The 14,430-nt window shown below is 36.7% G+C and overlaps 1 protein-coding gene across 1 annotated transcript in view; it reads left to right on the plus strand.

Annotated features, from left to right (window-relative positions):
* Positions 1-1,531, plus strand: part of LOC127619779 (protein tyrosine phosphatase type IVA 2-like) — a 62,837-nt gene extending 61,306 nt beyond the window's left edge. Inside the window, exon 7 of the mRNA XM_052092761.1 lies at positions 18-1,531. Coding sequence (XP_051948721.1) covers positions 18-117 — 100 coding nt within the window. The 3' untranslated portion in view covers positions 118-1,531. The remainder of the gene's footprint in view (positions 1-17) is intronic.
* The last annotated feature ends 12,899 nt before the right edge of the window (positions 1,532-14,430 follow it).

Genomic DNA, 14,430 nt, shown 5'->3' on the forward strand with positions numbered 1-14,430 from the left:
TGGCACTTTGTTTTCAGGAAGAGACGTGGAGCCTTCAACTCCAAACAGCTTCTTTACCTCGAAAAATACAGACCTAAGATGCGTCTGCGGTTAAAGGCCAACTGTTCTGTCCAGTAGTGCACCATTCTTTCTGTCATACAAAACTATAGTGGGACGTTCAACCAGGGTAGAAAAGAGAATAAAAAGCTGTGGGTTATAATTGTGGTGATTTTATAAAATGAATCCTGGTTAACCAATCACAGAGATACAATGAATGTAAAGCTGATCTTTGGATTCACCAGCAGTATAATTGAGAAGGGTCAAAGCACACAGACAAGCCCCCGCAACCTGGTTGGTAAAACAGTTTATCGGTCACGGGCAAGAATATACATGAATATCCCCCAATTCCCAAATTTTCAATCATGAGATTACTTTTTATTTTGCATTCATTTAGAATGAATACTTTGAACCATGATGAAAAGATTACAGATATAAAATGCTGTCATTGTTGAATTGTATTGTGAATTTTACTGTTGGGCATGTTTATTTGCAGTATATTTCTTTTTTTTTTTACTTTCCAAAGATAATAGCCAATTTTGTTACAGAAACAATTCTTAAGTATGATATTTTTGCACAAAACAAACTTTATAATATTCCTAACCAATGCAGCAAATGCCCCCTTATATGTGGCTTTTAATTTAGGGTTGGCTTAGTTTTTAAAAATGTCAACTGTATTTATTCACTATAATTAGTGTCTTGTCAGGAGTGTGGGTGGGGCTATGACACAATCTTTTTCTTTTTTCCCCTTTCATGGAGCCATGTTATTTTCTCTCATTTCTTCATCTCTGGGGAGTGCAATATTCAGTCCAGCTTGGAAAAGCCCTCACCCTTAGGACCGTCCTACTTCCAAATTCAAATACAGTAGACACAGTTTTTGAAATGCAGGAGGATTCTTGGCTTGTTTTAGGTACTCACTTTCTAAATGCTCTGTAAAAAGCTTTACTGTTGGCCTGGCTGTTGACACCCACATTTAAAATGTGTACACTTTATCTGTCACCCTACTGTTCAGCCCACAGATACACTGAAGGAAGTGAGAGGCGGGAGACTGGTCAGCTCTGGCTTTATTTTATTTTTGTAATCATTGTGCCCATTTTTGAAAACATTTCCCATTTCATCTTTGTTTTAAGATAAATAAATGATAAAAAAAATTATTGTGGACTATTTTCACTGTTATTTCCTGTAATGTGTCAGCTATTTTCTGTTCTTGGTGGAGTCATTTTGTGATGTCTGATTCTTATGGCCACTCAAGATAACACATCAAATTACAGTGGTGCTGCAATTGAATGATAAATCAATGTGGTTACTCCTCTGAAGTAATGTGTAGTGTCAGATGTGTGCGTCTCATCAAACAGTAGAGATTTCAGTATTTTTATTTGAGAAATAAATACAATGTGACTTTTTCATATTAATTACTGTCTAAAGAGGTACAGATCCACATGAAGATGGACAATCGCCTGTTTACACATATTTTACAGACTCCAATGGATTAAATAAATCAAATGTATGGCAATGTTTTGAATGAATAAGTATAGATTTCTCATTGATGACCTATTTTTATATAGGAAACCACAGCAGTTTGACACCGGTCTCGATTAAATGTTCAAAGTACAAAGATGGAATTCAGACTGTCAAGTTTGTGCTGGTTTGTCTTTATCTTTAGTGCCATCTGCTGGATCAGCCTTTGTGTCGGGTTTTGTCTAAACATATACAGTAGTCAGTGTTGCAAGTTACTCTAAAAAAGCAATTATGACCTACTAATTAAATCTACAGTTTAATTAGATTACTGTACTAATTACTCTGTGAAAAGTAATTGTGTTACTTATTAGTTATTTCTTAATAAAACCCTTAACCTCGACCGGTAATAGAATTACAGTAATTCATTAGTAATGCATTACACCCTACACTGCATATAGTCATAGTTGAGGTTAAAGAATTCAATATTTAAAGTCATCCTTGTGTACTACACTTTGAAAATCCACATTTAGCTTTAACAATAGTTTCAGAGAACTGTTTATGGAGGCGTGGAAGATGGACCACAGGATTTAAATCTAGATGCCTTCGAGATAAGATAGCCCATTTAAAATTATAACACGAGTAATATGCAAGACTGAATTGAGATCACTGAAGTTTAACTTAAACATTGAGCTATAATTTCTGAATGAGGAGATAACTTTTTAACTAACTTATAATGTCAATTCACAACAAAAATAAATCAATCAGACACATACATAGTACAAATATGATACATAAATCATTTAAATAGGCCTACATTAATAGTCATTCCTGGGGTTCGGTAATATTTCAACTTGAAATTTGTTTAATTGTTTGAATACACCACAATATACGGCACATATTAAACCTCCAACAAATCACATTTTCACACCTCAGGCTTCAAAACCCTTTTATTATTTCCTATTTGATCTCAACCCCATCAAGGACATAATGGAAATGGTTTTAAAATTATTCTGAATCTACACACTACTTGTTATAAAATAAACCTCATAGCAATTAAAAGGTGCACTCAGTCATTTTTATCATTAAAAAGGTTTTACTCATAGAAAAATTAATAGTAATTTTGAAACGTATGTATATAATAATAAACAATCACATGAGATGAGGAATCCAGTCATATCAGTAACCTTATAACATTTTATTCTACATGGAGAGGGTCTCATAGGGACTGCCATGTTAGAATCACATGACCAGCCAAATACTTCTCAATTAATCTTGGTGTACAACCTTGATATTGAACACTTTCACTCATTGATTAAACCAGTCATGGCTGACTGTGTATAGTGAATTTCTACAATGTAATCTGTAACTAAAAACTATAGAGCTGTTCAGCTTGTAGTCCAAAAACCTGGAAGCCTAACTTGCCATGGATTCCCACTGGATTTTCCTATGGGTTTTTATAATGGGTGTTTTTGAACATATGAGAAAAATGAGGCTTGTTGTAAAAATTACTTGACGATACATTTTGTTGTACAACATAAATTCCACACAGTCATACCTCAAACGTGGATTTTTAAGACATATTGAATTACATTTATTTAAAAATTACACGCCAGCTAAATAAAATCGATGTGGAGAGTCACATGATGCCATACGAGGATCGGACATGTGAACGGCGAGCTCTGCGCACTTTGCTAGTTTTAACACTTTTAATGACATAAACCGGTGAGATTCGATACACTCAAATTCAAAATCCTCGATCTCTGGAGACATTAAAAGGCATTTACGTACTCAAGCTGGCACCCCTGTGAATGCCCCAAGCCAGGGAGTCGATTTGGTTAGAGAGATGAGGGACATACGGTGAGAGATGTTTAACATGTAGGCAATGCTGACAAAGGTCACTGCTGACTTTGAGGATCGTGCTATAATACGTCGATGGATCACTGCTATGGAGACAAAATGCTCTGAGGAGGTCACAAGGGTGGGGGGATGTCATGAAATGGATCGATTTTCTGGAGTCGTCGGAGAGGGAATTATCTGCTAATCCGCTAGCAACCAAGGTGGATTTGGAACATGTCTGGGAGAAATTGGAGGACATGGAGAACCGTAGCTGGCAGAATAACATCCATATTGTCGAAATTCCTGAGGCCAAAGAGGGTCAGAATATGGTGAAATTCCTGGACGGGTTCTTTCTGAATCTGCTTGACATAGCTGGCTATAAACTGGAAATCGAGGGAGCTTAAAGGTTTCCTTCTCAGCAAGCTGCGGAGGAAGGCAGGCCCTGATCAATTCTGGCCAAATTTCTGAGATCATCCAATAAAGATCTTGTGTTACACGTGGCGAGGAGTAAAGGAAGTCTTTCTTGGAAAAACCACAGCATTTTCTTGTTCCCAGACTTTGCGAATTCGACAAGAGAGAAACATGATTGATTCAAGGAATGCAATTTACATCATTGGAAGGCTGCTTTTGCACTGATATTCCTGACTAAATTGAGAATAGATGCTAAGGATGGCCATAAAACATTCACATGCCCACAGCAAGTGATGTCCTTCAAAAAGTCAATGGAGTGATTAGGTCTTTTGTTGCACTCATGTTGCAGCCAAGTGGACTGGTTCACTGAACATTCGTTTCACTGTTTGAGGAAACTGAGCACCTTTTTTATTTTTGTGCTGGTTTTGCCTATTGGCTGGAGTTTGTTTTATAGATGATCTTTTATTGTATATTTCTGTCTCACAATTTGTATAGAAACACTGGACTTGAGCAATCCGACAGTAAAGTTGTCGAGGGGGCTCATGTAGGCATACAGTACATGGACTGTTTGAGTTTAGAGGGATGGACGCAAGTTTGTGCTGTTGTGCATGGATTTAATGCACATGTTTTTCTTCAACTTTTTTCTGTTTGTTTAGTTCTGGGGGAAGTTTGGGGTTTGATTGTTGTACTAATGTTGGAATATGGTCTTTATAATTTTGTTTTTGACACACAATCTATTTTTTTATTATATGTAAAAATGTCAAATGTTAACATGAGTGGATTATCTCTCTCCACGTGGAAGGTGAATGGTAGGGGTACCCCATAAAAAGAAGGAAGTTTATTTCACTTTTTAAACGTAAGAAATATGATATAGTGTTTCTTCAAGAAATGCATATTTCCCCACAAGAAACTGAAAAATTTGGAAGATATGGGGTGGACATTATTTCTTTAGTAAGAGCAGGGGAGTCATTACACTGATAAGTAAACATCTACAATTAAAATGTATCAAACAGATTAAAGATAAATTAGGAAGAGTCATTATTGTCAGCAGAAATTCAGGGGAAAAGTCTTATTTTGGCTAATATTTACATACTTAACGTTGATGATCAGGGCTTTTTTTTATAGATCTTGAAGGGATGTTGCAAGCCGCTGGCACACCTCATGATATAATATTTGGAGGAGACTTTAATCTTTTGATGGACTCCTTGATAGTCCTTGATCATAGCGAAGCAAATGTGTGCAAGCCCCCTAGAGTAACATTGATGCATCACAGTATGTCCCTCATTTCATCTGTTGTTGGTTGCTCAGTAAGAAACATTTTAGCCTCAGATCACACCCTGGTATGTTTAGATGTGTTGCCACATATGGAGAAAAAGAAATCATATAGTTGGTGCTTTAATGTATCCCTTTTGCAAAATCCTGAATTCAAACAAATGCTAAAGGCTGAAATTAATGTCTATATGGAGACCAACTGGTCCTCAGTGGGTGTGGTATCCTCTGTGTATCCTCTGTGGGCGTGGCTTGGGAGGCACTTAAGGATGTTCTTAGGGGCCGGATCATATAATATGCCACATTCATCAAAAAATCCAAAGCACAAGAACTCGTGGAATTGGAGGGAATATCAAAAATGCCGAGGCAGAACTGAAGTGGTGAATGTCTGTCACGAACTCCAGTTCCCGAATCCACCCCGCCCCTTCCAGCTCTCACACTCATTCCCAATCACCCGAATATTAGTTTCACCTGTACTGTTTGTATTTTCTATTTATATCCTGTCCTTTCACTTTAGCTTTGTTGGTTATTGCTTGTTACTCTCTTTGCTTTGCTAACGCCAGTGTTTCGCTTAGTCTACCTGTTTGTTTGTTCTCGTGCTTTGTTTTTGTATACTGATCTCCCGGCTTTGACTTTGCTCTTGTCTCAACTATGCTCCTCTGGATTTGCCCTCTGTACTATTACCAGTCTGTGATTAAACCTGTTTTCTGCAACTGAATTCATCTCATCCAGTTTCGTCACAATTTCATTAGATGACAGATTAGATGATGGCCTCAGAGAATTGACCCGACTGAAATACAGATATAAAACTATTTTGTCACAGAAGGTGGAGTTTTGGAAATTAAGGGCAAGACAGTCGGGGGAAAAAGTAGGAAAACTTTTGGCTAGATATATAAAACAGAGTCTTTTTCTACCATTCCCACAGTGAAATCTAATGGTGGTGAAATATTTGCCTCAGCCATTGATATTAATAATGCTTTTAAAGAATACTATCTTGATCTCTATAGCTCCATGTCTTCGTCTACTGATGAGAATGTTAGAAATTTTGTGGAAACATTAGAACTTCCTAAACTGATGGCTGAGCAAAAAAGTCCTCTTGATTCTGAGATAACCTTGGAGGATCTTGGCACGGTAAACTCCTCCTACTTACTGAGTTTTTTTAGATCTTATTCTACAGAATTGGCTCCACTTTTGCTAGAAGTTTTTTCAGAATAATTAAAGAATGGAAAGCTTCCGCCAACCATGACACACAAGACCGGATCAGTCTGATTCTTAAAAAGGACAAAGATCCAAGCGAGTGAAGAGTTACCATCCAATTTCCCTGATCCAGCTAGATGTTAATATGTTGTCAAAAATTTTGGCTAACCGATTAAGTAAAGTTATAACATCTCTTATTTTGGAAATGTACGGGTTCAGGAATAATTTTATTGGTTGGATTAAGTTACTTTACAGACAACTGATAGGGATGGTACAAACAAATGTATTAATTTCAGATTATATTACTCTGGATAATGGCACCCGTCAGGGTTGCCCTCTTTCCCCATTATTTTTCTGAGGGTTCAGAGTTTTATGTGTGACGTATTGGGCACTCAAATTTAATTTTGCCCCAGACTCTGTATTTTATGCGATGGGGAGGTCATTAGTATAGGGGATAAATATATAATAAATTGGGTCTTAGCCAGTGGCATGATCATTAGACAGATCATTCTGAGGGGATCGAAGTTGGCTGGTGCGCCCTCATTTAGGGAGTGGTGCAAGGAGATGGGCAGGGTGACTTTGAGGAGATGACAGATAGAAGGCTAGGCAACCTAGGGGTGTTTAATATGAAGTGGGGCAGCTATCTGACCCTTCCAGTGAGGTGCAGTGGAGAGGATTTATAGTTTAAATGTGTATGATTATTTAATATATAAGGAAAATATATATATATATATATATATATATATATATATATATATATATATATACAGCATCCGGAAAGTATTTACAGCGCTTCACTTTTTCCACATTTTGTTATATTACAGCCGTATTCCAAAATTTATTAAATTAATTATTTTCCTCAAAATTCTACAAACAATACCCCATAATGACAATGTGAAAGAAGTTTGATTGAAATCTTTGCAAATTTATTAAAAATAAAAAACGGGGGGAAAAAATCACATGTACATAAGTATTCACAACCTTTGCCATGCCACTCAAAATTGAGCTCAGGTGCATCCTGTTTCCACTGATCATCCTTGAGATGTTTCTACAACTTGATTGGAGTCCACCTGTGGTAAAATCAGTTGATTGGACATGATTTGGAAAGGCACACACCTGTCTATATAAGGTCCCACAGTTAACAGTGCATGTCAGAGCACAAACCAAGCCATGAAGTCCAAGGAATTGTCTGTAGACCTCCGAGACAGGATTGTATTGAGGCACAGATCTGGGGAAGGGTACAGAAACATTTCTGCAGCATTGATGGTCCCAATGAGCACAGTGGCCTCCATCATCTGTAAATGGAAGAAGTTTGGAATCACCAGGACTCTTCCTAGAGCTGGCCGCCCGGCCAAACTGAGCGATCGGAGGAAAAGGGCCTTAGTCAGGGAGGTGACCAAAAACCTGATGGTCACTCTGACAGAGCTCCAGCATTTCTCTATGGACAGAGGAGAACCTTCCAGAACAACAACCATCTCTGCAGCACTCCACCAATCAGGCCTGTATGGTCGAAAGCCACTCCTCAGTAAAAGGCACATGACAGCCCACCTGGAGTTTGCCAAAAGGCACCTGAAGGACTCTCAGACCATGAGAAACAAAATTCTCTGGTCTGGTGAAACAAATATTGAACACTTTGGCTTGAATGGCAAGCATCATGTCTGGAGGAAACCAGGAACCGCTCACCACCTGGCCAATACCATCCCTACAGTGAAGCATGGTGGTGGCAGCATCATGCTGTGGGGATGTTTTTCAGCGGCAGGAACTGGGAGACTAGTCAGGATCAAGGGAAAGATGAATGCAGCAATGTACAGAGACATCCTTGATGAAAACCTGCTCAGAGCACTCTGGACCTCAGACTGGGGCGAAGGTTCATCTTCCAACAGGACAATGACCCCAATCACACAGCCAAAATAACAAAGGAGTGGCTATGGGACAACTCTGTGAATGTCCTTGAGTGGCCCAGACTTGAACCCGATTGAACATTTCTGGAGAGATCTGAAAATGGCTGTGCACCGACGCTCCCCATCCAACCTGATGGAGCTTGAGAGGTCCTGCAAAGAAGAATGGGAGAAACTGCCCAAAAATAGGTGTGCCAAGCTTGTAGCATCATACACAAAAAGACTTGAGGCTGTAATTGGTGTCAAAGGTGCTTCAACAAAGTATTAAGCAAAGGCTGTGAATACTTATGTGCATGTGATCGTTTTTTTATTTTTAATACCTTTGCAAAGATTTCAAACAAACTTCTTTCACATTGTCATTATTGGGTATTGTTTGTAGCATTTTGAGGAAAATAATGAATTTAATCAATATTGGAATAAGGCTGTTATATAACAAAATATGGAAAAAGTGAAGCGAAAATGGATACAAAATTATCTAAAAACAAAAGACAAGACTCTGTGTGGAATATTTTAGGTTGTTGGACTAGAGTTGTGTAATGCTGATGTTGGGAAAGCTTCTTATGTGGACCCTAACCTATAAACATAATTTTTCACCTCACAAATATACAATTTGGAATTATAGAGATATACAAAATAATAGAAAAGCTATTTTCCTAAAAGACTGGTTCGAAAAAGACATAATATGGGTTATACAGTTAATGAAGTAGGGTTCTTTTTTAAATTATTGAGAGGTTTTAATTGCATTTGTCACAAAGAGTTTGAAAAAGTATTGCGATCCATCCCCGGAGGAGTATGATTGCTGTTAAGGAATGTATCAGATTTTCCAATCTGTAAAAGTGTAGATATTATAAAATGCAATAATAGCAATATCAAATCTATGTGCAGAAGCAATAATACTCCCCCTAGTGTCATATATTGGAATATTAATTTGGAATATATACATTGTAAAAACAGTAATAAATACCTTATAACTAATCAAATTAAAATGGTAACTTTTAAAATTATTCATAAAATATATCCTGTCAAATATTATATTACTAAAAGATGTAAAATTGAAATTAATAATGAATAGGCATTCTGTAAAGTTGAACCATAAACATTATCCCACCTATTTTGGATTTGCCATCTTGTCTAAAGATTCTGGAAGGATGTTGCTCAATTTATGTGTAGAAAAATGAATTATAATTTTTCTATTGAAGAAAACAATGTTTTACTTTATTTTCATTACAATGACAAAGATGTTAACTTTTCTTTTATTGTACATTTTATAATTATTTATGGAGAAATGGTCAGAAAAGAAATCCAATATTAACCTATTTTTGACTTACAAGGACATTACAAAATTATTAAACTCTATAAAAATATGTAAGCTAAAAGATTTGTACAGGTGCTGGTCATATAATTAGAATATCATCAAAAAGTTGATTTATTTCAGTAATTCCATTCAAAAAGTGAAACTTGGATTTTATATTCATTCATTACACACAGACTGATATATTTCAAATGTTCATTTCATTTAATTGTGATGATTAAAACTGACAACTAATGAAAATCCCAAATTCAGTATCTCCGAAAATTTGAATATTACTTAAGACCAATTCAAAAAAAGGATATTTAGAAATGTTGGCCAACTGAAAAGTATGAACATGAAAAGTATGAGCATGTACAGCACTCAATACTTAGTTGGGGCTCCTTTTGCCCGAATTACTGCAGCAATGCGGCGTGGCTTGGAGTCGATCAGTCTGTGGCACTGCTCGGGTGTTATGAGAGCCCAGGTTGCTCTGATAGTGGCCTTCAGCTCTTCTGCATTGTACTGGCGTATCATATCTTCCTCTTCACAATACCCCATATATTTTCTATAGGGTTAAGGTCAGGCGAGTTTGCTGGCCAATTAAGAACAGGGATACCATGGTCCTTAAACCAGGTACTGGTAGCTTTGGCAGTGTGTGCAGGTGCCAACTCCTGTTGGAAAATGAAATCTGCATCTCCATAAAGTTGGTCAGCAGCAGGAAGCATGAAGTGCTCTAAAACTTCCTGGTAGACGGCTGCGTTGACTTTGGACCTCAGATAACACAGTGGACCAACACCAGCAGATGACATGGCACCCCAAACCATCACTGACTGTGGAAACTTCACACTGGACTTCAAGCAACGTGTATTCTGTGCCTCTCCTCTCTTCCTCCAGACTCTGGGACCTTGACTTCCAAAGGAAATGCAAAATTTACTTTCATCAGAGAACATAACTTTGGACCACTCAGTAGCAGTCCAGTCCTTTTTGTCTTTAGCCCAGGCAAGACGCTTCTGACGCTGTGTCTTGTTCAAGAGTGGCTTGACACAAGGAATGCGACAGCTGAAACCCATTTCTTGCATACGTCTGTGCGTGGTGGTTCTTGAAGCACTGACTCCAGCTGCAGTCCACTCTTTGTGAATCTCCCCCACATTTTTGAATGGGTTTTGTTTCACAATCCTCTCCAGGGTGCGGTTATCCCTATTGCTTGTACACTTTTTTTTTCTACCACATCTTTTCCTTCCCCTCGCCTCTCTATTAATGTGCTTGGACACAGAGCTCTGTGAACAGCCAGCCTCTTTAGCAATGAACTTTTGTGTCTTGCCCTCCTTGTACAAGGTGTCAATGGTCGTCTTTTGTCAAAGTCAGCAGTCTTCCCCATAATTGTGAAGCCTACAGAACTAGACTGAGAGACCATTTAAAGGCCTTTGCAGGTGTTTTGAGTTAATTAGCTGATTAGAGTGTGGCACCCGGTGTCTTCAATATTGAACCTTTTCACAATATTCTAATTTTCTGAGATACTGATTTTGGGGTTTTTCATTGGTTGTCAGTTATAATCATCAATTAAAAGGAATGAACACTTGAAATATATCAGTCTGTGTGTAATGAATGTATACATTATCCAAGTTTCACTTTTTGAATTTAATTACTGAAATAAATAAACTTTTTGATGATATTCTAATTATATGACCAGCACCTGTAAAGATCTTTAATTTGTATAATTTAACATAATGTCATTTGTATTGAAACTCCTAACTATTAGTATTGTCTTTCACCCCCCCCCCCTTTTTTTTTTTTAAAAAAAAAGGGTTTTTACTTTCTATACTAATATTATAAATAGTTTAATTTGTAAATAAAAAATGAAATAACAGGGTTTTTTTAGAAGAAAAATTACATGTGTGAATATTACATTTTGCACATAAAAGGAAAAGATTTATAATTTATACATGACTATCTTTGTCTTTTTGTTTCTCTAGAAGACCAAACAATACATATTTCCATAATAAAACGAATTGAGCCTCAATTCACTTGACAATAAAATCACATACATTTTGTCAAAAATCCCAAAATAAATGAGTCACAGTTTCAGTGAAGCTGTCACAAAAAAGATTATATTAATATTTGACAAGAAAATATTATACTGGGTAAATTTAAAATTAGAAACTGATTAGGAAAATCACAGTGGGTTATGGGAGTGGGTGGTCGCTCCGAACCACATTTCGCGGGTTTCATTGGACACGGTTCTCTGACAGGTGGGTCTTTCTCTGCTGTATCATGGGTAATGCAGATGTTTACCATGTATTCCGCTGTCAAACATGATGTTTAAACAATGAAGTTGAGATAACGCAGACAGATGGTTTCAACTGATGTATATTCCATCGATGAACAACCTCAGCTCATGGTTTGTCTGTTTTTAAAGGTTTATAAGTTATCGTTGAAAATCAATTTGTCTATGGGATAAATGAATGAAGGGGATTTAAAAAAATAAAAAATAAAAAAATTCCGGAACTGACTTTATTGATTTTGAATGGTTCTGCACCCATGGCGCTAAATGTCACTGTGGGTCCAAGATGACACAAACGTGCACCTTCTATGACTACAAATATAACATTTATGACAGTTTTCTAATTTTCATGTCATGAAAATAAGTAAAAATGTGTGTCTATTGTTTTGGGGGTAGTCCTTAACATGTCAGGATGTGCTCAACAAACAATACTTTGATTTCTATTTTTTCCCCCCATTTTAATTATCAAATAGTATCACACTTGTCTCAACTCTGTCGCAACTCTCCAACCAATAGGCGACTAATATTTTTAACACCATGTTTCATTCAAGTAAATATATAGTATTTGTTATGCAAAATATATTGAATATTCCATATTTGTGTTACAATATTCATAAATATAGTGAATAATTCAATCCTGTCATAGGATGACAGGGAGGAAAGTTTATAGGGTTGTGTGTGACAGAGTTTTTTTTATTATTATTATTATTTGCTCAAATGGCCATTGTTCCTCATGTGTTGTAGGACAGAAGACCACATAACATGCATGAAATTTATAAATTAAATATATATATATATATATATATATATATATATATATATATATATATATATATATATATATATATATATATATATATATTAATTACCATGTAATGGCCCTAGAACGTAACGCATGTTTGTGTTGTGTGTCTGCTGAATGTTGTTTTCTTCACTGTATAAACTGTGTGTTGCTCATACAGCTGAAGTTTCATTTACTGCCCTCTGGAGTAAACAGGTGGTACTACAATCTTGCATTTCTCGGGTGCAGTGCGATTAATTGCGTTAATTATTTTAACGTGTTATTTCTTGTCAAATTAATCGCACTGAATTAACGCGTTAAATTGACATCCCTATATACATATGTGTGTGTGTGTGTGTGTGTGTGTGTGTGTGTGTGTGTGTTTAGGGATTTAAATAAAATTTTGAAAAGTACTGATTTAATATCTTAATTTCATTTGACGGTGTTGAGTTGTTGAGCTTGACGAGACCCATCTGACTATAATACACTTCAAAATATGAATACAGATGATGACATTTCTTGTTTCTGCGCCACGCTGTTGTAAAAAGTTGAATGATGTCACTTCTGGTTAATAATGTCACATATGAGTGGAACAAAAATATTCATGGTCTGAAAATGGTTGATGTGATGGTGTTGAGTTCAGACTGATGGGCAAAACTTTATAACCTGTTTTTATATTTTTATTTTTTAAATCATTATATTTTTGGTCAAATATCTTTCTCAGCAAAGGAACACAAATAATTATTTACATTAAAAAATTATAAACAGTGTGCACTTTTTAAATATCTTTTTATCTAGGTACAAATTCAGTGAAGTGCCGAGTCAGGGACATGACAAAATGCTTGGTTTAAGATATAAAGAAGACATTCATTAATGATAATGTTTATTTTATCTATTTATTTTATTTTTATCCTATTTTCACCCCAATTTGGAATGCCCAATTCCCACTACTTACTAGGTACTCGTGGTGGCGTGGTTACTCACCTCAATCCGGGTGGTGGAGGACAAGTCTCAGTTGCCTCCGCTTCTGAGACCGTCAGTCCACGCATTTTATCTCGTAGCTCGTTGTGCATGACACTGCAGATACTCCAGATACTCCACATGTGGAGATTCATGCTACTCTACACGATCCACGCACAAATTACCACACGCCCTATTGAGAGCAAGAACCCTTAATCGCGACCACGAGGAGGTTACCCCATGTGACACTCCCAACCGGGCCAATTTAGTTGCTTAGGAGACGTGGCTGGAGTCACTCAGCATGCCCTTGATTCGAACTTGCGACTCCAGGGGAGATAGTCAGCTTCAATACTTGCTGAGCTACCCAGGCCCCATGGCATATCAATATCTTTTAAAAAAGCTTTCAACATTTCATTTTAGTTAACCACTTCTTTAAAATGTCTGGAATCCCAGGAATGACCCATGGCTTTCAAAAAGCATTGTCTAGAAATTACATTTTTTTTAGGTCTACGTTGCATGAGATTAAAAGTTAATAACAATACAAAATGAATGTAGTAATCAATATGTCCACTGTTGCCTATCCATTGTTATGAACCTGATATTTCAATCAATTGTTTCTATTACTATGAGAAGCCACCTTACTATCTGGTGTCCAAAACAGTAACAGAAACTTTTACATTTGAATAAAATAACCCTAAATTTCGTTAGTGAATGAAAACTACCTAAAAATGTATACATATTTCCACAAGGTCCTCAGATCTCCCAAAACCACGAAGATCTATTAAAAATATAAAGGAGAACTATTGAATTTAGTGGGCATGCGCATGATGATAAATTAAAAACAGCAAGGAATTTGTCATTCGCTTGCATTGTACACGGCTCCATTGATAGCAGTGTTTTATTTTCGTCGTGTCCTTGTCAGAAGAGAGTGTGTGGGCGGAGCTGGATTAACGGGCTGGAGTCTCATTGGCTCAGCTCGTGTTCAGTGACGTGTCCGCGACCGTTGGCGAGA

Source organism: Xyrauchen texanus, chromosome 26 (genome assembly GCF_025860055.1).
Source record: "Xyrauchen texanus isolate HMW12.3.18 chromosome 26, RBS_HiC_50CHRs, whole genome shotgun sequence".
Classification (NCBI taxonomy): Eukaryota; Metazoa; Chordata; class Actinopteri; order Cypriniformes; family Catostomidae; genus Xyrauchen; species Xyrauchen texanus.